The sequence below is a fragment of the Opisthocomus hoazin genome, chromosome 23 (assembly GCF_030867145.1).
Source record: "Opisthocomus hoazin isolate bOpiHoa1 chromosome 23, bOpiHoa1.hap1, whole genome shotgun sequence".
In the NCBI taxonomy this organism is placed as follows: domain Eukaryota; kingdom Metazoa; phylum Chordata; class Aves; order Opisthocomiformes; family Opisthocomidae; genus Opisthocomus; species Opisthocomus hoazin.
Genome location: NC_134436.1, coordinates 5,502,904 through 5,529,260, shown reverse-complemented (window position 1 = coordinate 5,529,260; position 26,357 = coordinate 5,502,904). Strand labels below are relative to the sequence as shown.

General features: G+C 43.0%; 2 protein-coding genes across 2 annotated transcripts in view; one reads left to right on the top strand and one right to left on the bottom strand.

The window, feature by feature from the left end:
- CTNNA1 (catenin alpha 1) overlaps positions 1–26,357 on the top strand; it is a 119,942-nt gene that overhangs the window by 51,765 nt on the left and 41,820 nt on the right. The window contains exons 8-9 of the mRNA XM_075442013.1: positions 18,671–18,751; positions 19,487–19,639. Of these exons, the coding sequence (XP_075298128.1) occupies positions 18,671–18,751; positions 19,487–19,639 (234 nt within the window). The remainder of the gene's footprint in view (positions 1–18,670; positions 18,752–19,486; positions 19,640–26,357) is intronic.
- On the bottom strand, positions 6,731–10,645 carry LRRTM2 (leucine rich repeat transmembrane neuronal 2). The gene is made up of 2 exons (XM_009944355.2): positions 10,057–10,645; positions 6,731–9,715 (listed from the first exon to the last, which is right to left on the bottom strand). Exons 1-2 carry the CDS (start codon positions 10,058–10,060, stop codon positions 8,169–8,171), a joined length of 1,551 nt encoding a protein of 516 aa, XP_009942657.2. The 5' UTR covers positions 10,061–10,645; the 3' UTR covers positions 6,731–8,168.

Sequence of the window (26,357 nt, the reverse complement as noted above, 5' to 3'; positions counted from 1 at the left end):
AATTTTACAGTTTTTTTCTTCTCTAAAAGGTTAAAACCTTAAGGTGGTATCAGGGTTGAACCAATCTATTGAGGGCAGAAATTGATAGTCCAAGCTAACAGCACATAGCTTTTTGAGGCAGAGGTTCTGGGTACGTGATGGATTATTTAGGAGTTAGTTAAAGTGAGGAGAGCAAATGCATCCTAATAAGAATACTTGCTGTAGGGTTGAGTTGGATTCCGCATTAACACTCTTCTCAATATTTTTAGCTCTTTGCAAACATATAAGTAAAACTACTTCTTGCAATACGCTTTTCTGCAGTATTTTATATACTTCATAAAGGATATTTCAAGAATTTTTGTAGCTATATGGTTGAGAAGTATCTTGGAAGGACTTTTCTACTTGAAATGCATTTCCTGTATCTAGTGCTGTCTTTAATCTCATGCGGTCTCGCAAAACCCGTTCTACCTATTAAATATGCAGTAAAGCTGTTCTGTTTGGTAGAAGATTGTATGTTTAAACAGCAGAAGTCCTCACTGCTCCTGTGTTTTAAGATTAAAAATTCAGCTGTAACACTACCTTCAGATTCAGAGCCATTAGAATGGATTTTTCAGATTTATTCTCCTGATTATAATACAGAAAATTAATTGCTTTTGACTGTAAAGAATTATGACCCATTCATTATTTAAGAACCTTCTTGATGGATGAACCTTTTCCATTTACTTCAAGACTTTTCATGAAATAAGGCTGCTTTTTTTGAACTGACATAAAGCACAATACACCTGCATCGAACAGTGGATGCACTGCACACTCTTTAGCAGTAAGGATTGGTGGAAAAGAACAGCACTTTCTCTGTGTCTATTTTGCTTGAATATTCAAAATACAAGTAGTAGAGTGTGCTGGGAGAAAACAGGGATAAGTTACTTGAACAGCATTTGAAATAATACTTTGAGTTTTTTAAAAGGAAGAGTTGTTAGTTTCTTAAAAGGTCCTGGTAGTAGACAATATGACTTTAGTTTTGCTTGTATGTGCATTGGAAGTGTTTGTTACATACTGGGGAGAAGACCTTGGATTTAACTCAAGATGTATTCCCTTCTGGTCATTGTTCAGCTCCTAGCTACTGTTTCTTATGCTGCCAATTCAGAATATCTCAAATGATTTTTGTGTATGTTTGAAGTCTTTGGTCTCTTCCTTTTAGAAGACTAAAAAAAAAAAAAAAAGAAAAAGTCAAATTTCTTAGACCTTGTTGATTAAAACTAGCAGAAGAACTAAAATAATGTTTTGGTTACCTCTCAGCCCAAAAGTGTTTGCTGAATGCCCCTAGTAGCCAAACCTCAGTAGTCGTGCATCAAGGGAAGAAACATGAAATTTTGTTAATGAGGCAATTGTAGTCATTTTTATCTTGTAGAATCGTAGAATAGTTTGGGTTGGGAGGGACCTTTAAAGGCCATCTAGTCCACCCCCCTGGAATGAGCAGGGACATCTTCAACTGGATCAGGTTGCTCAGAGCCCCGTCCAACCCGGCCTTAAATGCTTCCAGGGGTGGAGCATCGACCACCTCTCTGGGCAACCTGTACCAGTGTTTCACCACTCACATTGTGAAGAATTTCTTCCAAAATAACTCCCAGAGCATGTGGTTCCTGAAGTCAAATATGACAGATAGACCTTTAATTCATTATAGTACAATTGTTCTCTTGATATCTTCACAGTAATGAAATTGTTGATTAGGTAACGATGATTTCATAAAGCTTTTTTCCTTAAGAACAGATTACAAATAAATATTAACATCAGGGTTTTATGGTGGATGAACACTTGCACTGACTTCTGTCCCTCAGCCTGGACACTCACCGGAGGAGGGAGTCTGCGCTTTGCCAGATGTCCTGCAATTTTCAGTTCATTTGTGCAGTCCTCTCCGGTCAGATTCTCGAGTCTCAATTTTTTTGCAGTTGTCTTAACACAGCCTACATTTAAAAGTAAGTTGCTAGTGGTGTTGATGTTTCCTTGTTACCAATTGGATTTAAAGGTTTTGCATAGCATATTCAGAATACTGTATTTTCTCTTATGTATCTTACCTTTACTTGTGAAAACAACTGGTTTTGCATTTGAGAGGGGTGCTTTTTATCTTAAAATTAGTCTTTTTGAGAGTTTAAGAAAATAGATTTATCTTGTGCTACTTTGAAGTGTTAGAAGGATTTGAAAGGCAGTTAGCCAACTGACATTTAAAACCCTTGAGAACCCAGTCAAACCTTTTGCAAAAAAATAAATGCAGTTCAGGCTTAGTTACTAAAACGATTTTAGCTGGCAGTTCAGTGCATATAATAATCTTGGAACATCCTGAAACTTGTCCTTTTGTTCAGCTGTTGTATCAAGGCTTTTGGGTTCTGGCCGTGAACCTGTCGCTTCTCTAAATCAGAAATCTTTCTCGTGTTGTTGAAGCACTGTGATTCTGAACGTTACGTTCATTGCCATAGCCCACATAAAGAACACTGCTTGTACAGGGAATGTATTTCTGACACTTTCTAGATGGCTGTAATTCAGCACTGAAGTGATGTCTTGCTAGTTTGACATCTCTAAATGATACAGATTGTTTGTCCTTGCTAAATTCTTGGCGAGGCGGTCCTGCTGGAAACGCCATGCTCCTGGCTGGCACCATGACCAACCATGACACCCAGGGCTGGAGCCAGGTCTGAGCAGCACTGCGGGCAGCCTCTGCCGGGTCGTGCCGGGGCTCACGCCAGCGTGGATGAGGATGTGGCCGCCTGTGCTGCTTCTGATACAGAAACTCGCCTGGGGTTCAGTCTCAAGGGTCCAGAGTTTGGCTTTGGTTTGGTTTTCACTCTCTCATCGTGCTTCTACAAACAATTTTTGCTAGTGAAGAGATACCTTGTTTGAGAAGAACCAATGCAGACCAGCTAATTTATTGTGGTAAAACAGAAAGTGCTGTGTTTGGTGTGATTGTGGCCAATGGACTGGCCCAAACCTGATGTGTCTGCTTTGGGTAGTGCTGATGTGCTCTTAAACTGCAGAGGATGTAGACTGGTCTTTACGTATTGTGAAAGGATGAGCTTTTGACACCTCTGTTTGAAAAGGGAGGAAGAAAGAGGCAAATTCAGTTTTACAGTATACACAATTTTAATAACAAAATTTTTCTGTACACTGCACTTTGTTTTACTTCATTTACTTCATTACTTACACCCCCTCCCACCAGAAAGTGGCTCTTTAAGCATAGTTTAAACACAATGCATCTAAGACTCCTTCTTTTTAATCTCTGGCTGCAAAGCTAGTAGAATAGTTCATTCACTGATGTTTTCATGATGGTAAAAAGGAAAATGGGGTGGGGGTTGTTTGGTGTATTGGGTTTTTTGGAGTTTGTTTTTTGGTTTGTTTGTGTTTTTTGTTTAAAACAAAGAAGTGGTTGAAGGCGAGCAGGTGCAGCTTTTCATTGCTTACACCAGAGCTGCACAAGCTGCATGGTGTTTTGCCCTTAGCACAAGTTTTGCCCCATCTGAGGCTTGATGAAATCTGTCAAAGCCTCTGTTACCTTTCCCTAGATACCTCTCAAAAGGCTTTTATATCAGATGTGAAAGGCTGAATGTCCAGGTGACTGTGCAATGATGGTTAAGCACCCTGCTAGTGTGATGGCTTAAAAAGCAAAGCCTGGCACCAGTTCTAGCATACAGGACTCTCTGCAACGGAGAAGGGCATGGGGAGGGAGGAGCTGCTGCCGTGCAACTGCCTTTGATTTTTGTTTTTTCCTTGCTTGTTCTTTTTTTGAGAGGGGAGCAGAAATACTGTATCCCTCGCCGAACTTTTATTTTTTATGGAAAACTTCATAAGAAAGATGAAATTCAGCTTCTGGGTAGATTTCATAGGTCTGAACAGATGGATTTTGATAGCTACACAGATCACAAAATTAAATCAACTTTATTTTCATTGTAGTAGTACAGAAATTAACTTAGACACATTAAAAAATAAGTGTGTAGTGCAGATTTCTGGTTTAAAGCGACTGGATATTTCTTATTTTACATGTTAGCAATAGGCCACTGTCTTCTAAGGGGGGGGTAATGGAACATAAGATCAGATGCTCAGATTTGCATGCAAACTAGGCTTATTGCTGAAAAATCAGATAATTTCTGCTTGGGGGAAAAGCAAACAAAAACAAACATTGATACAGCAGCATTAATTATGTTTCCATCTGATAGGAAATGGGAGCTCGGTGCAGAAGAACATTTCAGCTGGAGACTAAACACTAACCCATTTTACTCTTTATCGAGTAATTTCTAGTTGTGTGCATTTAAACGATGATCTAATGCAGAGCGACTAACGAGAGGGGAACTGAAGGCATTAATTCAGACCTGTTCCAGTATAATGACTCAAAAATTGAACTTAGGCTGCTAGGTTTGCATTTCACTGACACGAGGGTGGGGAGGAGGAAAAGCTGGCTGGAGATCAGTGAGACTGGAGGAGATCTTTGGATGGGATGAGGATCTTGAGAGCAGTAGAAGAAATTTTTGTTTCTGAAAGGCCCTGAACACTAGCATGAGGCTGTGCCTAGCGGTGCTGGAGCACCTGTAATGCCATTTAATATCTGTAGAGACGGAGGCTGTGCACAGAGATGGTATTTAGGGAGAGCAAGTTAACAACCTCTTGTCACCAGGCAGTGCTCATGCTGAAATACGATGAATTTAAACCAAATCATCGTGGTTCTTGTTCTGTAAACAAAATAAATCAGAGGCTGCTGAGTAACACAATTATTACAATACCCTCCTTGCCTGGAAGAGTCACAAGCAATTGAGAATGGAAGACAGTAACTTTCCTTTTTTTGAAAAAATAAATGAAACAAAAATTAACAGCCTCTGGTCGTGTCCTTGTCTAGAGCGATGGTTTTGCCTGCCGATTGCTTTCCCTCCTAAGGGAATTCAAGTTGACTTCACTGCTACTGTTTGACATTCTGTGAGTTTTATGATACCTGTTACCCTAAATGTAATGTTTGCAGAATTGCTTTGCTTACGCCTGGAACCTGGCAACAAATGGTTTTGGAAATGGCAGACATAAACCACGGCATTTGGGAGATTGGCTGCTTATTAGTGTGTAGAACAGAGAGTCAAAGTAAAATTGAACGGTGCTGTGCTAGGCTCTGCCTGCTGGCCTCCTGCTTTGCTGTCTGCAAGCCAAGGCAGCGGCTGCAGGACCACTGGAAGCTGGGGATACTGGTGGGGAGGGAAGCTGGGCCCCTGGGTGTGTTTGAGGCAGACTGGAACAGTGCTTTAATGCTTGGAAAATTGGTATGAGTGGCTGGGATGGAGATGAGGATTAAATCCAGCATTGCTGGAACATCTGTCCTTAGTCATTTTGGGTATAATTATAAGCTAATAAAGATGAAGTGGGCTTCTGCGCAGAGCTGGGGTGTTTGGAAAGCACCTCCTCGGGAGGAACCTCAGCGCTTCAGTCAAGTGGCCGCTTCTCGTTACTGTGTGGAAGACTGACATGGTACCTTTTGAACTGTCTTACAGCAAGGGTTTCTGCTGGGCATGGAGGAGAAAGGTGGAATTCCTTCTTGCAAATACAGCTGAGGACACCAGAGTTCTGTATTGACATCTGATGGTTGATGATCGTGTAGCAAGATTATTTGCCTGCCAGTATAATTAATGAGTTCAGTTACAACTTTGTCTCTGCTGGTCCCCTACCGCTGTACATGAAAAGCATTCCCCAGAGCGGCTGCTTTCCGGTTGCCCTCGGTGCAGACCCTCGTGTTGGTTGACACGAGGCAGGGGAGGTGCGCAGGCAGGGGCAGGTTGCTGCTCACACGGTGATGCACACTCGCCTGCCCGGAGCAGAGCAAAAGCCTGGGTGTGAGGGAAGAGCTGTGAGCACTCACTCGTGGTACGCAATGAAGCAAGTCTTAAAACAAGCAGATAAACACCCTTGGATACCGATACATTTTTGTGTTTATTAGCTTAGGTCTGGCCTCCGGCTCGCATGGGATTTAATCATACAGAATGTTTGCTCTTTGTCCACCTACCCTGCAGGATTGATTATATTCAGTTAAAAGCAGTAATTGATTTCCTAGCACAGGTGTAAACCAGCTCACCGTAGTATAACCAGCTGGGAGAACTCAAAAGTATCTCTGTGGAAAACCATTCGGCTTCACTGAATCGCTTCCATTAAAGTACGGAGTCACAGGAAGTAAACAAAATATTTGTTTTTTAGTAAGGGCACTGTATGTAAAAGTAAAACGATGCAAATTAAGATCTTCAAAACAAGGAATTGAAAAATCTCTATGTAAAATCTTAACAGAAGTCACACTTATCTTGCTATAATTGCCTTGGACGAATTGATTTCACAATAAAACATCAAACTGTTGCATAACTGCGCCCTAAATACCTCACTAAGTGGTAATACAGATATATAAAAGCAGAGTGAAATAGCAAACAGATTTTTACGCAGTGATTTTTTTCTGTTTAAAAAGTTTGCGGAGTAGTTTAGTACAACACAATTAGCATACTGTAATTACTGATTTGTTCAAGGTATGTCAACACTGTGAGGAATTTCTTTTCATCGGTGTGTGCTGGTAATTGTTTAAGACTGCAGCATTGGACACAACACAATTTAGTTATACGTAGATGTATATATAGAAAAAAATTTCCATCCTTCTGGTCCTTTTAGCTTTGGTTAGAACGCTTACAATATTTGAGCAGTTGACTTAAAAATAATGTATTCCTTTGCAGACCCCCACCCCCCCACCCCCGTGGCATCTGAGTACCACTGTCACTGCATAGATCTGCAAATATTTACATATAATTTCATAATATAGTATAAATAGCAATATGGTACTTCTGGCTAAAGAAATCAAATTACTCCTTAAGAATGAGGTGCATGTGTGTATATTTATATATGATTTTTTTAAACGGCATACTGGTTTAGATTCCATCCCGTATCAAGTAAGAAATGAAACATTTTTCAGCGAACTATTCTATAAACTAATTCTATTTTCCTAACTTGTCAGAAGGTACTTTTTTTTTTTGAACTGGTAATTACCTTGAATTTTGGAAGAGGAGGACAAGTGAGAGCTTATATTAGAGGGGCTAATTCTGTCTCCAGAGAAACCAGTGGAGTTAGTGCATGAAAATAGCTTCCAGGCGAGAGGAAGCCTCAGCTGGGGGGGCTGCGGGGGGACAAAGAGAGGCTTCTTCCTTCCTTCCCTCTTCTCCTCGCTGCTGATATTTACTTTTAATTAAGAAAAACTTTCATTAAGGGTATTTACACATGAAAAGGTGTTGAAATGCCGTTTGTTCCTAGTCCGTACGTAATTAGTCTGAATTCGTGGAAAGCATCATCAAGTCAAACCAGCGAGCCGATAAGAATTGAATGCACTTAATATTTAGAATCGATCCTGTCATACTGAGCCCGCTGAAATAAGCTACGCTGACTACTTTGTAAGTGCCAGGAGAGTCGTCCCGCTAATTTGTGACCGTCCTGCTGATTCGTGAGCGTGTGAACGGCTCCTTTCTGTATCTCTTGTGAGCTTTAGCAAGGTCCATTTAAGCAAGCCAAACTATGAATACGTGGAGAGGAAAACTGCGTTTAAAATAAGTTCACCGGTCCCCAATGTACTTAAATCCCCACCTGGACCTTTGTTGCTCTTTTTTTGTTTCCCCTCCCTGTTTTTCACTGGAGTGAAATTACCAGAGGAGGAAAATCTTCCTCCACGGCTGCCTTTAAAGTGAACGGAGCCAGCTGGAGTGGTTGGGATCCTACAGCTGCAGTGGAACAAACGGAGCGTATGTCCCCCCGCAGATCTCTGTACAGATATCCAGTATCCTTCCCCTCAGACTGTTTTTGTTAGAAAAAGTAGAATGTGGAGACTCGGGTATAAATGTTCACACACAGTCATATAATTACATAACATGAAACATTTTACATAGTTTGAGGTGAGCATCTCTTTAGACTTTTAAACATTAGGAGTGCAAGTTTAATGTAATCATTGCTTCTTTAACACTGAAAATATTATGGATTTATTTTTTAAAAAACTTAAAAATACTGCACCACTCCATAAACAATGTTTCCATTAAGTAGCTTGGAAAATTAGGCTTTATGTCAACATTTGTAAAAATTAGAATTTGATGTAGGTCCCCTACAATTTTAAAATAGGTTACTTATCTGATTTAATTTTTGATGACATGTAGGTATTATACTTCACATTCTTTATACGGCAGCTGCTGACACTTGCACTGTCCGTAGCCATTAATGATGATGAAGGGTCCTTCGTGGGTGGGTTCGTATTCGTTATAGGGTCCTTGGTCTGACATATTTGCCATATGCAGCCGTGTTTGGGATCGGAGCTGCCTGTGGTTTTGAATCATTGAGCACTGCCTAATTCTTCTTAATGTGGGAGGGCAGCACTTCCTGGAGATGAACACTATAAAAATGATAAAAAAGAAAGAAAACAATAAAGCCATTGTTCCTGTAATTACCCTCTGAGTGAAGATGGCATTGTTTGGCTCGGGAAAATGTTCTTCGGTGGTAACAACCATGCCTGCCGTAGTTGGAATCTCTTTGTCTCCCATATGGAAATGAGAAGAGCTTATTCTTTTCGTGTACTCGGTAGTCGGAGCTGTGTACGTTGTAGCCACGGGCGTAACAACAGTTGATAAATTCCAGCAAAGCTGAAAACCATAGACTGCATCCAGAATATCCTCTCCCTGGGTGTGGTCGGGGCTGTGGCAGAGGATGGAGTGCTCCCACCGACCTTGGAAGCCACTCAGCCATGTGGCCAAGGCGCAGATCTTTGGGCTGCATTCCCACGGGTTGCCGGAGAGGCCCACGGTGGTGAGGGACGTCAGCGAGGTTAGGATCTTGGAATCCAGAGTGGTGAGCTTGTTGTTATCCATCAGGAGGATTTTAAGGTTAGGCATAGTTTCAAAGACGGTTAGGTCGATGGCTTTGATTTCATTTCCAGTCAAATCGAGCTTTTCTAAGGTGCCCCAGGTCCACTCCATCCCACATGTCAAGTTGCTAATTTTGTTCCACTGCAAGAAGAGCGTGTGCAGGCTGCTCAGCCGGAGAAAGTGAGCAAAATTAATCTTTGTCAGCTGGTTGTGCTCTAGGTGAAGCTCCCTCAGCTTGATTAATCCCGCAAATCCGTTGCGAGCCAAACTTCGCAAGCGGTTTGTGCTCAAATCCAGGAACTCCAGGCTACGACAGTCCCAGAACAGGCGGACCGGGATGGTCCGCAGGGAGTTGGATCGCAAGTGCAAGGTCTGTAGCTTGCGAAGGCCATAGAAGAGCTCGGGGTGCAGAGAGGATAACTGATTAAAAGAGAGGTCCAAATTCTGCAGGTTAAGCAGCTGGCTAAAAGTTGTGTTTGGCAAATGAAAGATTTTGTTGGAACTTAAGACTAATTCCTTAAGTTTATACAGTCCTTGAAAAGAATCTTCTCTGACTGTTGCAATTTGATTATGATCTAAGTGAAGCCAAGTAAGTTGACTGAAGCTTGCAAATTGATCCCTTTCAAGTTCAGAAATATAATTGTGCCTCAGTGACAAACCTAGCGAGCCCTTTTCAGTGGTGTTTGGCACTGAGTGATACCCCTGAGAGTCACAGTAAAAGAGCAGCTTCTCACAGCGACATTTTGGTGGACAAGCCATGCCCAAGGCAGGCAGCATTTTTAAAACCATACTCATTGCATATAGTGCTGCCAGCATACGAGCCCCTAATGGCCACTTGAAATGTAAGCCTGCAGAATATAATTTAGGAAAACAACAAGATAGGATAGCCTTATCAGTATACTTTGAACATCACGATGGAAGATTTCACTGCAGATAACATTGCCATGCATTTCCGACAAGCTAATTCTAAATGCAAGAGACAACTTACTACGAAACACAGAATACTTGGATATTACACTTAGGATGAGTCTTTATCTCTATTACGGAGGATTACAGTGTCACAACCAGAAAACATTTTTTTTTTTCTCATAAGGTTCGGTGCAGAAAAATTTGCTTTAGCACCGAAGTGCTCCTTTAAAGCATAGCCGGTCATTCATTATACAAGGTATATAGAAACGCAGGAACTTACCCATTCTTTTGAGTACATTGGAGGTTGCATTCAGTCGTAGTTTTAGACTCAACGCGGTGAGTCTGTAAAAGGCTCTAATGTAAGACAGCCTTTGAATAATTTACTGGGTTTAGTGTCCTTTGATATTAGTGCAAAACTGAATCCACGATGCTCTCTTGGAATATTCCTTTTGAAATCACCGGCTTGATCTCCTCTGACAGGTCTGCAATTTTTAAATCGGTGCTTAATACAAGTTTTCGTCCTCTGTGGCTGCTCAGCTGTTTAATTGAAGCTCACGTTTTCTTTTTCCGCAGCTGTGGCTTCCTTTAGTCCTAACTTGTTGATGGCAGATGGGTGGCTTATTGCTGAGAGAAGCTCCTGTAGTAGCATGAGTGCGTTTACTGAAAAGCTTTTCAGGGAAGCGGCACAAGAATGGATTTGCTTATGCGCTGCGACCACACAGGGCTGTATATAGGCTGACGTCACCTGGTGACGTTCCTTTTGTTTGGGTTTTCCAGAAGCTTTGCTGTTTTAAAGCATTGTGGTGCATACTGTGATCGTGTTAAAGACCACTGGTAGAGGGGGGGGAGAAATCAACGGTAGGAGTCCTTCGTCCCCACGACAGAAGGAATAGGAAGGAGTTCCAGCACCCCGCTCCCCCCCTCCTGCATCTGCGCTGGCTGTGTTCAGCTGGCGGTAAAAGCAGCGCAGAGCTGTGGTTGGAAGTGCCTTAGTGCTAGCTGCTGCCTGTTTGCTGTTAAACATCGCTGCATAAAAGGAACTTTCAGATGCGAAGTATGCAGGGTTTGAACAGAGGATGCTGGTTAGCACCAGCTTTTCGCGGAGGTGAGAGGGATTTGGCAGCTTAAAGCTATGTGTAACAACTGTGTGCCACTGTGGTCCCTGTGTAAGTGGTAAAAGGGGAGAACAGTCATTTAGATGAAGGTGGTGTGTCAGAAAGTCCAGCACACAGCCCGAGAGCAAAGGACAGGAGCGAACGTTTCAAGCGATGAGAAATTTCTGGAAAAAGCAAAGCTTGCGCTGGGGCAGAGGAAAAATTTAATTGGAATCCAGCTTGACAGCATGCAGTTATGAAACTAGAAAATCTATTTTTTCCTCCCAAACGGTGGCTTTTGTACTTGCTTTTTCCTGGGGACTGCAGTTCAGGAGAGGAAATCGTGAGGTTGGCATTTACCATCGGGGCTCGGAGCAGTCTGAGGGCTTCCTTGTGGTCAGCGGTTACATTCGGGGGGCATATGCCCCCGTGAAAGGGGGGTACGTTGCTTCCATCAGCACCTCGCTGCGGGGTGGGTCTGTAAGAGTTACCTCGTGTGGTTTAGAGTTGCAGGAGTTTGCGTTTGCAGAAGCGGTGACCCTGAAAATCTGTCCGTGGCATTAGAGCCGAGCCGGTCTCTGGCCAGAGCGTGCATGCACAGTGTGGAGGGGCCAAATGTGCTGTCGTGGCTGCTTGTTGTAAAAGTTCATTGCCCTCTTATCTGGAGCAAGCTCTGCTCCGAGACAGCTGGTTTATGAGGGCAAATGGTAAATGAACAGGGAAATGAGCGGACTTGATTTAAATTTTTTTAGGATTTTTGCGTGCATATGCAGGAAAGCCTTCAGAGCAGCTCCTCTGGCCTTGGCTTGATGTGGATGAGGCAGAGGGAGTGTTAGCTTTCTACTCCAGGCAGCCTGGATAAGCTTTTTTTGTTTTCACCTTGAGATACAAAGCAATAACATAGTAGAAGGCACTTGAAAATGTTTGGTCTGTAGCAGCGAGGTATCACTTATGACCTCAAGATGTGGGATGAACTGAGAATAACAAACTTCCCACGCTGATGGAGGAAGACGATGAATTGTGTCAAAGAAAGATTTAAAAATAAAATGGCCATTTACCTTCGTTATTAAGCTTTGGTTCCTTAGAGGTACTTATTTAAACTAACACTTACTGTTTTCTGCCTGCTTCTCCTTTGCTCTCGTGTGGCATAAATGTAATACTGGCTGCGGTGCTTCCTTTCTGTGGTGGGCATTCCTGTCCAGAGCGGACTGAAGGGAAGTGCTAAGTGGAAATAAAGAGATGGAGAAGGTGAGCTCTTTAAACAAACCAAAAGAAAACCTCAAGCCCACCCCAGAAACCAAAGCAAACCAAAAAAACCCACTGCCAACCTATCAGGAAAGTAACCGTCTTTAATGATAAAGCGAACTAGGAAATGCTAGAGAAACTTTTTAAATTGCTCCACCATTGTAAATATTTTCACCTTTGCTCTAGAATGAAATACATGCAAAGAAATTACATAAACCTATTTACAGAGTTTCTTCACTGTCATGCTCACTGTACGAGAAGTGCAGAAGCTGACGCCCAGCCTTAGCAGCCAGTTGCCAGCTGTCTGATGGAACTCCTACACCGAAGTACCTGTGGTTGTGCTTCCCATCGCAGCCCAGGTGGCGCAGAACCCTGCTCTGAAGTGTTGATGTGAATGTTAAGAACGTTTAAATACAGTAACAGAACACTTGAAAACAACATTCCAAAGGATGTAATTAATAAAATGACAACAGCTGTAAGGTCAAATGTTATTCCTCTCTTGTGCTACCTCTTTTTGCTATTACCAGAAGGCCAAAAGTGGGTATCTTTTGGAACCCTTTTGCTTTTTTGCATCAGTATCTGTTGGTGGGTTCCTCCCACATGAAGATTGTGAAATTTGGCACAGAGTTAAGAGTTAATGTTCAAACCCGGTAAGTTGCTTCCTTTCTAAAGCTCTCCATTCTTTGGCCTGTAACCAAACAAGGGCGATTTAGCACCTTGCCAGTGAGTTTCCTGTTTGGGAAACTGTTAACACGAACTTTATGGGTGCTTTTCTTAGTGAAACATGTTTTTATGTGCGCTTGTCATGAAATAACAGATATTACTAAAAGGATGCATCTGATTCTCTTTAAGTCTGGAACTCTGCAGTAATATTGACATTGTTCCTTGGGAGCTGCCTGGGGTCTCAAGGTGCAGTAGGCTGGGAATAAAACCCAGCTGTTGGCAAAACTCACGAGATCGCATTTCTCCCAAGACTGAGAACTTGCCTGCATGCGAAGGAAGACCAGGTATGAGTGCTGTCTGGGGACTTCTGCGCTGCAAAGCAACAGCCCTTATCGTCATGTGCAACTTGGGGAGGGAAGATGGCGTGTCTGCCTCGGGAATAAGCTTGCTAGGACCAAATAACACTCTCTGGGGCTTCTCCCTTATCCCCCTCCTCCAGCAGCAGCAGAACTGGTTTTCCTGCTAAACCCATGAGCTGGAAAAGTAGAATTGTACCCTGAGGCTAGCATTGTCATTTAGTTAGGCTGACATCTTGTGGAAGCCTTCCTAGTGTATTAAGAACAAGAAAGAAGGTAATTTTACTTGATGTAGATGTGGCCTGCGTGACTTCCTTGTGCTGTGGGCTTGGAGGATGGCGAGCCCTGGAGTTGCAGGCGAGGCTGGGGCACCCGGGATTGGCAGCCGCGTGTCTGGCACCATGCGAACAGACAGCTCGCCCTTCTGCCTGCAGAAATGATTGCGTTAATTTTTGTTGGACCTTTGCACGTCGGTGATCATGGGAGTATTTGCTGCTTTTTGCTGAAAGGTAGCCTTCGTGCTGTGTCAGTAAGGCTGCGAGGTGGAGACGATGAGCACAGACGCGTGGCTGTAGCATTACTGTGCACGTACAGTCACACGCGTGTGCTGCTGTGGAGCTGGGTTAGCGGTGAGCCCCGAGAAGTGGACACACGAGAAGAAGGCCTGTCCAAGGCAATGCATCATCAACAGCTGCATCCAGCTCTTCAGGCTAGCAGCGGAGGTCCTCTGGGCAAAGGCGGTGGGAGGGATGGGATAGGGCACCATGGGTTGGGTGTCACTGTCTCCCTGGGAGCAGAGGACATGTGTGCTGCGGCATAGCATGGTGACTGTCACCTCCCTGTCTGGCAGCTCTCTGCACCAGGCCCTGGTTGCACATTTGGATTATTCTTTGCACCTGCGCAAGCGCTGGAACCGGGCTTCTCCTCTCCATTGGTGTGGACGGGAACATGGGGCCACCGTGGCTGCAGCCCAGCAGTGGGGAGGGACGTCAGGGTGAGAGCAGCATGGCATGGCAAGCTGTGCGGGTGTCTTTATTCTGATTGAGGTTCTTGCTGAACCCTAAATGATGCCATGCAGCCCTCATACTTTGGTGAGTTATGTGCTCACCAGAGGAGACTCCTTCCTGCGACAAACCAGTTTATAGTCCTGCTTCTGCAACCAGCAGACCGGAGATAGGAGCACGCTGCTGAAATTCATGCGTGTCATACTTCGCTGCTCACCCTTCCTGGTCCTGAATTAGCACTGTTATATCTGGAGTTTATCTGCAGCCCTTGTACCATGGTAATAGAGGGGTATGGACGGTTATCCTTTGTAGACATGCAATTAGGCTTGGTGTCGAGGCAAAAACGAAGCACGTGACAAACTGACTCTGAGCGCTAAATCTCCTGCCTCCCCATGAAGCACGGCTCAGCAGTGGCGCGCGGATGTAGGACTTCCTTAGCCACTGCCTGCCCAGAGGAAGGTATGCCAAACACTCATTTTTCAATTATTAAATTAGCATCATTAACCACGATGCTGCCTGTTGTACAAACAGCTCAGAAGACAGTTCACAGGTTACCTGAGGTAGAACCCTCTCTGTGAACCATTGTTTTTTAGGTATCTGCATGCTGGGCAGCAGGCAGGGCAGTGGTGGCTCTCAGTTGTGTGATGGTAGGTGGCACATCTGGCTCACATCTGGGTGCTGATGTGGGGAGGAGGGATGCTGGGCTCTGCTGGGGTGGGTGCGCTGTGAGGGCTGGTGCCGGGCAGGAGGCACCATTTCTCTCAGTAGCTCTGTGAGCTTGGCTTAACCTAAACTGCTGGTGAACCATTGAGATTATAGCTAAATATCAAAACCTTTCATTGTTAAAAACATGACTTTGAGTAACTCATCGTAATGCGTGCACTGCTGGTCCTGATGGCTTGAAGACAGCATTCATGCACTGCCACCACCATGCTCTGTTACCTTCAGAAATCAGTTGGGGTTAGATTTTAACATCAGTAGCTGTAGGAAAAACTTGTTTCAGCTTTTTTTTGTTGTTTTAATTCAGATGGTAGGCCTACAAAGAGAATGCGTTGTGACCGAGATGATACTTGCCTCCCTGTATACAAATCCCCTTTCTTTGGTTTAAGTGGTTAAAAACAAATGCTGGTGGGGATAGCTGTGTGAGCTGAACAGCGAGGATGCGACAGTGACTGCTTGTATTGCTTTCCAAGCAGGGCAGCGATGGTGGCGGAAGAGCAGAGATTACATGGGGGCAGGGGAAACAAGCAGTTTTGAACACCAGTTCTAGCCTCTTTGATAAAGATCTGATTTAATTTAAAGTAAATTTGCACCATGGCTAAATTTATTATCCGTGATACTGGACAGAGCTGTGGTATTGTACTGCGAAATGACTGACATGGTCAACACGACCCTGTTAAATCTACTGAATCTATTACCTCCTTACTGGCTGCAGAGCTTGTGATTTCCTCAGAAGAGTTTTGTGCTGAATGTCTAAAAATCCTATTAGTAATCTGAATATTCAGGCTTCGCTTTTGTGAGTCCTTCTAATTCCATGCATAAGAGAAGCTGATAGCTGTGATGTGTTGTGCTGTCGAGTCGTTAGTTCGCTTCTCAGTAAAAGTTTAGACTAGAAACAAGGACCGTTTAATAGTAAGGGTAATTGGTTACTAGAACAAATTACCTGGGGGGGTAAACTGTCACTTGGAGCCTGTAAAACACAATTCATTACTTGAGAGAGAGATAAGAGAGAGACTAGCTCAAACAGGACTTGTTGAGCCTGTAGGGTGGACCCGATGGGTAAAATCTGTGGGGCTTGGGCATGTGGGAGCCTGGACAAAGTGACTGTTGTGGTCAAGGATGATCTTCAGTGTTTTGACGTGCCCTGGGACGTTCGTGCAGCCACAGGCTGTACTGCTCTTCATGTGCTCCCACAACCACTGTCCCAACTAGCTGCCTCCACTGGGACCTAACGGGGCAGAATTGGTCCCACAGGTAGTGTTTTGTGTTTCATTTTGTGCAAAAAAGCTAAGAAACTTCAGATGGGCAAAACAACGTCGTTGTCTTTGGGGCAGGACTTTGGTTAGATTTGACTGCAGTGATTTAAGATGTTAAGGACAGCAGGGTCTCTGTGGCCACAGAGGTGTGGGCGTCCATCGCGTTCGTCCTGTTCTGCCCCGCTGCACCAGCCCTGGGGAAGGAGCCAGGTTAGTAGCGATGTGTGCTAAACTGTTAAATTACTGCGGCTAAATTAGCAGGGCATTTTATATTGCGACCTTCAGAAGGAAATTCTGTTAATACTTTTGACGAGCTTCTGTATTCAAATTTCTGAATGCCAACAAGGTGGAAATAAACTGGAGCTGCCTTACTGAAATCTAATGGGTTTAGATTATACAGCTCCTTCTGTGTGAGTACGTGGTGTGGCTTAATAGGAGCGGATCAACAGTGTGAAACTGGTGCTGCTTAGGCTCTAATGTATCATTGCGTGCTTTCAGGGTATTTTACGTAGGACTGGCTGTGGTCTGGTCTCATGAAATGGATGTCCATTAGTAGAAACCATCTCTTGCTTTTCCTCTCATCCAAAAGGCATCTGGTCGTTGTGCACCGAGGCTGTTCTGGGCTGTGAAGCCAGGGACAACCAAGTGGAAGCGATGGGTGGACTTGCCTCAGAAGTGTGCTTCTGCTTCGTATTAAAATGGTAATGCAGGGGCACCCAGGGAGAAGTGAAATGGCACTTCTTGGAATAGCTGAATGTTTGGCTTTCTACATAATAGATGAGTATATATCTTAGATCCAAAGATATTCTGGGAAAAAAACCGCCCACGTGTACGGGAGGGTGCCGTGGGTTCGGTAAAATGGTCACGTTGCAGTCGGTAAACTGGTGTGAAAGCGTCAGCAAGCGCCAGCAGCTGCAATTGCAGGTTTATGTCTCAGAGCAGGCTTGTATTTTGCGCAGTGCCAGTTGGCAGGTTTCCGATTCTCGGGTGGATCGCCCGCTGCGAGGAGCCCGTGCCCGCCTCGGGGTGCGGCAGCACCCACTGCCACCAGCACGCCCGGAGCTGCTGCCTGGGACAAGCCGTCGCGTTCAGTGCACGCTGAACAGGGACGTCGTAGCCTAGCTGCGTCTTGGTCTTCATGTCCACCAAGCATGGCAACAGCAAACTAACGGTTCAATAAATAATTAGCATTAATCTTCACCTTATTTGGAGACTTCGGCTTTGATTTTTTTGAGCACGGAGTGAAGAACGGGCCAGCGTCAGGTCTGCTGAAGGCTGTGGCGTAGTCAGAACGCACTCCTGGTTTTAATTTCAGTCACTTTTCAGTTATCTTTTGTGATGAGAATCAAATTACTTGATCAGGGAGGTGGCAAATCTTTAATAATTCATTAAACTGTAATGGCTTTACAACATCCTAATTTTTCCCCCCTGACTTTGTTTAGTTTTTATTTCTGCTGTAGAGTAGACTCCATCCCTTAGATTAAAGGCTGCCCATCCAGGTATTTCAAACCAGCCTGTCGTCTGGAGAATTGATAAATGGCATACCCTCACTTTGTGCTGCTAAACGGTTTTTCTTCTCAACAGGATAATTATATTGATTGTGGCTTAGAACTTCAGAAATTGGATTGTGGTTGCATAAAATGTGTTTCAGACCTCTAATATAAGCTATATTATAGAGAAAAATCTCCCAGCAAAACCAGACCACCACTATTGTTCTACCTAACACTCCCAATTTGATACAAATTAGGATCTTTTCGACCCAGCATCTGCTTAAAAAGAGAAAAGCTGCCACTGCTTCTTGGCCCCTTGCCCTCCCTTTAACAACAGGGCTAATGCGAAACTTGCTGTATCGAACCTTGGCAAAATCCAGCTCTCGGCAGGTGGGCCTGGATATTTACCTGAATGTTGGATTTCATGCCCGACAAATGTTTTATGAGGATTTTAGCTTAAAGATAATTGATTTTTGGCTTTTGACTGGCTGCTAAGGAGCAGTCTTCTGTGATGGCTGGGTATGGAGGTGTGTAAGGGAGCAGCGCTGTATCGGATGCGCAGCCTTTTGGACCGCTTTGTGGTGCTTGTACCTGCAGGTTGAAGGCAGCGTGTGGGGTGTTCGTGTGCAATCCGCTGGCCTTGGGCAGCCTGGACAGCTGAGGCTGTAGAAGGTTGAGGGTTGAAGCAGGGCTGCTCTGGGCTCGATGCAGTGCCAGCCCTGGGGTGGCTGACAGAGCTGGTGGAAAAGAGAAATCTCAGACTCAGAGGTTGAGTATGGTCTCTGGCGGATGAGGAGCAAAAAGACATCTAGATTTATAAAACACCCTTTTCTTCTGAAAGAAGGCTGAAGAGGGTTAAAGATAAAATCTTAAGATGGCAGATGTTCCTGTACTGGCCAAACCCACCAGGAGTGGAGTGCTTTATCAGGGAGGTGAAGACTTTAATTCTGCTGTGCATGATCAATTTTAAAAATTAAAAAAAGAAGCTGACAATGTACTTGAATAATACTCGTTCTACCCTGAGACCCTAAATACCTGTTTACTACTTTTGTCTCTTGTATTTCAGGCTGGACGCAAAGAAAGAAGTGATGCACTGAACTCTGCGATTGATAAAATGACCAAAAAGACTAGAGACTTGCGAAGACAGGTAATTAATATATAAATATACTGTAAATATTCGTCTCAACAAGTGTATTAGTATGAGTGCATGTCTGCACGTTGCCCTCTTGGAAATATGTTATCTGTTGGTTTGTTTCCAGTGGGCAGTGGGCTTGCCTGCTTGTATGTAGTGAATGAAAAGCTTAATCATCCTTGTGGCAAGAGATTTAGGAAAAAAAACCCCCAACAACCCTCACATTTTATATATTTTGAACCCAATCAGCTATATTTTATAATTCTCATGGTATTCTTCTCAGAGAGACTGTTTCTTTGAGGACTATATTTATGTAGCATCAATCTTTTGTCCGTTTGTTTTTTGATGCAGTATATTCCCCCTTTCAAGTAAAACGTGGACATGGATCAAGTTTGTTGAAAAATGTTTTTATTCTAGTAGAAAAATTCAAAAGTTAAATCAGCATGTTATTTAATCGGCTGAGGGAAGGCAGCAAATTTACTCAGACAAAACCAATATGAGCTGCTAAATCAATATTTGTGGCCAAACTGGTGACTTGCACTTATATAACTAATCCAGTTTTTTAAGGAGATTTAATTTAAATTGAAGCAGAAAGTGTATAGACAAGTCTTCGTGCAGGGGAAGCCTTGGTCACACAAAGAGAAAAGGATCAATGACAGAAGTACTTAAGCTTTATGTATTAATACAGTAAAATGAAAACAGCAGTGGAACACTACTGAAAAGTAACTCATTCTTTTATTTTTATTTTAGCTCCGCAAAGCTGTGATGGACCATGTATCAGACTCTTTTCTGGAAACAAATGTTCCCCTTTTAGTGTTGATTGAAGCTGCCAAGAATGGGAATGAAAAAGAAGTTAAAGAATATGCCCAGGTTTTCCGTGAACATGCCAACAAATTGATTGAGGTAAGATGGTACAAATTAAAGTTAAATTATCACTAGTAAAACTAAGACAAGGCTAGGAAAATAACATTTTTCAGTTCTGTTGAAACAAGTATCAAATTCTGTAGTAAATTTGCTTTTAAATTTTTATTTTAATGAATTTAAACAGTTTAATATTTAGATAATTAAAAAAGTAAGCCTATCGAAAAGCAACAGCTACTGTTACATAGCCCATGTAGTTTTAGATATTATACAATGTTGATATATTATGGTGTTACCTTTACTTGCTTTGTTAATTGGTATGGTAATACATAGTAAGGGAGACTGTGGCATGACTGTCCTGCGGTACAATTTGACCCATTGCTTCAAGCCTGGAGGTTTTTTCTTTTCAGTAAATTACCAGTGAATATAACAGGCCTTTTGTGTGAAGACATTTAGAACAAAAACCTGCTTGCGTGTGTGTAAAGAGCAAACAGCTGACAAACAAAGAACTTGCAATAACAAGAAAACTGATCCCTGCCACCTTTCTCTGTTAAAAACCCAAGAGCTCCCAAACTGATGTTACTCCAGACTAAAGCTAATCTATGGGAAAATCATCTTAAATGGGACAGACCTTTCTTAACTAAAATGCATTAAAGGTCATGAGTCTACTATCTGAGGTAGTAGTTTTCCGAGAGCAGAAGTTCATACCCTCTGTTCATGGCACATCTCGGTACCCTTGTCCTCTTGCCGTTGTTTTCGCATGAGTTTTGTGCCTGTTGATGCTAAATGCCAAGGAACAAACATCTAGAGGTATTGTTGAAGAAACATGCCACTAATAATAAACTTCAGAAACTCCTCCTGGGTGCTTCAGTACGCTGTGAGGCATCAGCTGGCTCGCGTGCTTAACCTCGGCAGCTAGCTGGGAGCGGACATGTGCTGGTTAATGTGTTTCTGCTCGCTTGGTATCACTGCATTTGATAATTGAGTCCGTTGTCTCCTAGGCTCATCAGCAATACTTTCAGCACAACTTGACAGACTTAAATTACTCAAGAGCAAGATTAATCGAACATCAGTAAAAGTAGTTTCTGACTCTTGCTCAATATATTTTTCTCACTTTTTTTAAAGCCTCAGGGGCTCTGAGCGTGGTGCGCAGCTGCCTCGTAGTCTGGGGTGCATCAAGGTAGCCCAGCTCTTCAGAGTCGCTGTCTAAGCAATGAAAATCCTTAATTTTTTGAAGGTATCCGTTCTTCAACTTTGGCCTACCATGTTTCAGTGTAAATGCCATCATCTTATAGTTTCAAAGTACTTTTAATCAAAATTTAATAATTCTAAATAGTAACTATCATTGTTTGACAAAACAGCAGGCAGAAGACAGTGCTGTTGTGCCCCTCTGTCTTGGCAGCAGGATACGGCTGTGCCACGTGCGGTAGTGGGAACACTCTGAAACAGGTTTTGTCTAAAGCCTCACTTCTTCGTGTTGCAAGCCTAAGTTATCTAGAAAATTATTTTTAGGGGTTTAGGAGAAGTTGACTGGCATAACAATAGCAGTGACTGTTCTGCCATAGTTCTGCCACCTCTTCAGTGGATGTGTGGTGTCCGCATACAGATTTTGTTGGCCTGATTACAAAGGAGTAATTGCACTGGTCCGTCTGCCAGTTTCCCTCCTGCCCTTGCCAGGTGAGCCCTTTACTCCCTGCTCCTTCAGAATACGTGTGCCCTCTGAAAAGCAACGGGTGGCTGTCCTCACTGGCTTCCAAGAGCGGTTTTTACTGACCTCACCTTGTGTGCAAAATGCCAAGCTGCAAATGAGTTTTACGGAATGTCTATTCAGCCAAACAGTCTGTCTTTCGAGAAAGGCTATTCCCCTGAAAGTATGCATTAAATAATATTTCTGACTGGCATCAAAAGGTTCTGCTAAAATGGTATGCTGCTGCAACAACTTTTTGAAGGCTTGCTTATTGCTTTTGTTGTCTAAAATGTAACTGTAGCTGTAGAGTAGCATGATCTAGATGGCTTATAAACCTCTTCTGTGAATGTAGATGGATTAATATATACACTTAGCTTCGACAGAAAGGGAGTAGTACTCCTGCAGAGCCCTTGTCTTGAGGGGATGGAGGGCCACTGCAGAGTCTTATGCGATGTCAAATTTCCTGTGAAGGAAGAAGACGGGTCGGGGTGGGTTGCACTTACAACGTCTCGGTGTGTGTCTGCCAGAATGGAGAAGGATGTTTGCAAGTTCCCAGGTGATTCTGCTCTCGGGCAGAAAACTTGGCTGCAGGTATGCAGAGAAACAATAAAAGATTGTGTAAGAACAAACCAGAAGACGTTCCACTGGGTGAGATAAGAAGCGATTGCTTCCACCCGTTTCCAGTGGAGGAGAAGTGTGTCGGGGAGTTTGTCATAACTGCCCTCAGCAGTGCTGCCGAGTGACTCAAGGCATCAAATGTGACAAAACAGCTGCAGCGCAGAATGGAGCTGTGTTGTGTATCACGCCGTGATTGACAGGCTCTGGTGTATTAGATGGAGAGGAGAACGTGTCCTTTCCTTTAATGCTAAGCGATGGGAAGAAACGTGCACAAGAGACCTGCTCTGCACTAGGGCACTCAGAAGAACCCCATCTGAATTCGGGAGAAGTTTGACACCTTGGATTTAGTGCCCCTTTTTCCTGTGACCTGGAGGAGTCAGTGCTGCTCTCCTGGTGAACCAGCCACTAGAGGGGACTGTTATATATGTGTATATATATATATTTTTTTTTTTTTTTGACACTGAACTGTAGCAGTTGTTGACTAGATGGGAGGAGTGGCAGAGCTGGTTGTGCCCTGGGTTAGCATGGGGAGTTCTTGCTCCTGTAGTGAAGAGGTGTTTATGGGCCCTCCAAGTAGCTATAAAGAGATGCAAACACATGATTTGGGTAATTTTATTTTGGAATGTTCCCTTCTTGGCAGCAGAGCACTGTCTGCTTTGTAGTTCCTAAAGTCCAGGCAGCCAGATTTGACCAAAAGGTGCAATAACCACAAAAATCTGATTTGCCTGCTGAGCCTGTGTCTTCTGGAGAAACCATACCAGAGCAGTGTCCCAAAGGGCTTCCATCTAATTTGTTTCTTGGGTAGTAAAATATTAACCTGCTTGTCCTGCCTTTTGAAAACTGAGGAATGGTAAAATAGTAAAATGAGACTTGTCTCAGTTCAAGAATACGTTTCAAAGATAGCTTTCAAAATTGCTCTGTCCTGAGTAGCTAGCACTCTGCCTGAATTTTGTTAAAGGAGTTTAATTCAGGAATTTAGAAGAGCGTTTAAGTGCAGCACGCTGGAATAACAGAAGAGACAGCATTTCAGGAACCAGTGTTAGAAAAAGATAAATTCTCTTGTGCACTATGAATGTCTTCCTGATTTACAGATTGTAAAGTACTTACTTGCATTCGAGAGGTTTTCATGATGCTGGGTGAAGTAGCCTTGGGTCTCCAACCTGTAACTTTGCTCTTGAGGAAAGACAGCTAGGCATTGGAATCCTCAGATATAATGTTTCTCCCTAGAAGACACTAGGCTGTCCTGCTGCTTGGTGCTCATTTTTAATGATGCCACTTAGCACCACGCTGACTGGTTGTTCATCCCAGTCTTTGAAGTGTCCTTGTGCACAGTCGGCCTTTGCACTGCTCCCTGTGGTCACTGCCGTGGCAATTCTGGCCATTCGCTGAAAAGTGAAAAAGCCATAAATGTTAAGAAGAAACTTTTGCTACACTATTGCATGCTTTAGAAAAATAAAAAATTAGGTTGTCAATTTGTTACTCTCTTATACAGTGCAGTTTTAATGGAAAAAATTTTCAGACCTTAAGAATAAGGACAGAGTCTAGGTTAAAATCTTCCAGTAGCTGCTTGCTTGCTGAAGAATATTTTTGGAAAGGGAGAGTTTGTAATTCCTTAAAAACAGCAAATATCTTATTCTGAAACCCAGTACACCTGTGTCAAATGTTTTTCTCAGCTTAAAATTCATTTTTAAGTCTCTGCCTCAGAGAAACTTTAAGATGAGGGAGGCAGAAGCTCTCAGTGTTCTTTCATAAGCATCAGGGTTTTTTCCAGTTGCTTTAATTTATCTGAAAAGACTGCTCTGTCCCTTTTTTTAATGCACTGGGTTGTATCTTGCATATGGAGAGATGATTTTCTCATCTTCAGTGAAAACCCATGAACAGATGTAGACTGCAAACTTATTTGCTTGGAAAGAATCACATTTGGGCACTTGCAACTCTATAAGCTATCTGTAGCCTCTCGCGCTGACATGTTCCCCTTCTGCTGCCCTTACTGTCTAGCCCAATGTCCTAGAGAAATTCTTCGGGCCTCAGTCTAAAAATACCACTCTCCCAAAGCCTTGCACACTTGCAGTGTTTTTATTGCAGTTTATCCAGATCTGCCCATGCTTGCAGCCTATATATTCTTCAGAGAGTCTAACAGCTGCAGGTTTTTTACATGTGAAAGACTTACAAAATCTGAAGTGGGTAAAATGTAGCTTGGGTTTAGAATAATAGCTAGCTTTTGGACTTCAGACACAGCAAAGGTTTTGAAACACTGCGGCTTGCCTGTCCTCTGTTCACGAGATGTGACGTACCTGTGCGTAGCTGGTTACCTTTGTGATAAAGGCATGCACTTGGTGTTTGTGCATCTTGTACGTTTATTAGAAACAAAGCATGGAACAGAAGTGTCCAGCATATCTAGAAATAAATCTGGTCTCACAAGATTATCCTTTGTGTCTGTGAGCTGCCTGGTTTCCAAAGTTTATATGAAGTTTATAAAACTAGCATCTTTGGAGGTGGGAGTGGGCTGACTTTTCTCATTCTGTAAGTATTCTTTCTTCATGCTTGCCATCAAAGGTGCGGATCAGTGCTGAAAGACAGAGGTGATGTGTCTTGGGTGAAAAGTGCAGACAAGCATAGCACTTGACACCCAAATCACATATTGACTTGAACTGTTTTTCTGAGCTTTGGGTATATTAATCTGTCAAAACTTGGCATTTCCAGGCTGTGGTCATTATCAGTCATTACCGTGGTATCTGAACACCTATTTTTCCTGTTCAGTAAGCTAATTTATGGGGCGGGGAGGGGGGGAAGTCTGCAAACTCAAGTTTGTCTTTTACTTGCTTTTATTTTTAAGGTAATTGTGTATTACAAGGGAAATGTCCTTGTGCTGTGGCCTGCAGAAGAGGGACAGAGTTAGTCCAACTCAAGACTAATTTCCCATTTTAAGATGGAGAGCAAAATGTCTCTTTCAAAGAACAAGCTCGTTTTCTTTAATTTGTCTATGTATAACCTTGGCAGCAATTTAAAACAAATGTCTTTAGTAAATGGCCAGTAGAACCCTAATGTGCTCTCTATGAAGTCTGACACTCTTCAAGAAGCGATGCACTTTCCTTGTAAGTTCATTTTATTAGTCAACTAATTCATAAATAAATTGAATTCTACTCATAGAACATACTTTCCTTACATTCATAATCAGTAAAGTAGGCAAGCCTCAGCAGAAAAAAGTTGTTCCATTTTCCAACAAAACTAGATATACAAATTTAATGCATCATACATAAGTAAAGGCAAGTGACCTTTTAATAAGATAACTTTTGTTCTTGTAAGGTGGTTGGTTTGTTTTTTTTGAGGCCAGTCTTCTGCTGCTAAACCAAATTATGTATGAAAAGGTCTGTAGAATGCTGGTAGAGATTAAAAATCATGTTTGAAGAGGAAGAGGAGACTTAGGGTAATCTTTCTATCCAGATTTCATTGTAGGTACACACGGGAAAAGCAAGGTAATTGGTAATCTGACAGTGGAACTGATGGGAGAGACAAAGTGATTGAAGACGCACTCGAACTCTCCCATATCTGGACAGCGATCGAGGTGTTTGGAGACATTCTTCTATTTGAAACTCATCCCGGTTAGCTGCTGCTATGTGGAGGAGAGGCATTTCTGCCATGCCTTTACCGTAGGGGCAGTCATCACGTTGAATAACTGCTGGGAGTGTGAGACTTGGTCATCAAACACTTGGGCCAAGGGAGATGTGAAGGGTGTAGAAGTTGGAGGTAGATGAAGTTAGGGTTTGGAAAACTATTAATGACCTTTTACCCTGCTACAAACAACCCTGCATTTACTGTGTTCCTTTTTCCTTTGGATAACAAATAGAAGCATTTGGGGACAGGGAAATATGTAAAAGAGGTCAGGAAGCGTAAGCACAGTTGGATATGGGTGCTGCTGACATGACGTCTTCAGAGGTAGGTAAAAAGCAATAGACTCCTACAATTATTAAGGTTGGAAAAGACCTCTAAGACCATCAAGTGCAACCGTCAAACTATCACCACCATGCCTGATAAACCATGTCCTGAAGTGCAGTGTCTATTCGTTTTTTGAACACCTCCAGGGATGGTGACTTGACCACTTCCCTGGGCAGCCTGTTCCAATGCTTGACCACTCTTTCAGAGAGTCCTGGCCTGTTTTGTTTTCCAGATATTTGAGTCTTAAATCCAACAGCATTCTTAAGCAGGATTTTGGGTACAGCTTTTATAGATGTGGCATAATTTTTTTAATTCTTGGTATACAACTAAAAGCCTCAATGCATGTCTGGATTTTCATCATCTTAGTCATTAGCAGTGTTGAAGTATTAGTCATGTACTGTCATCAAAGAGTTGCCTGTAGTCTGTGTAGAGCTCATTCCTCATACTATTTTGTCACCTTCTTCAAGATCTTGACGTACTTACAATTATCATGAAACTTGCCATGAAAAGTTGTGTGAA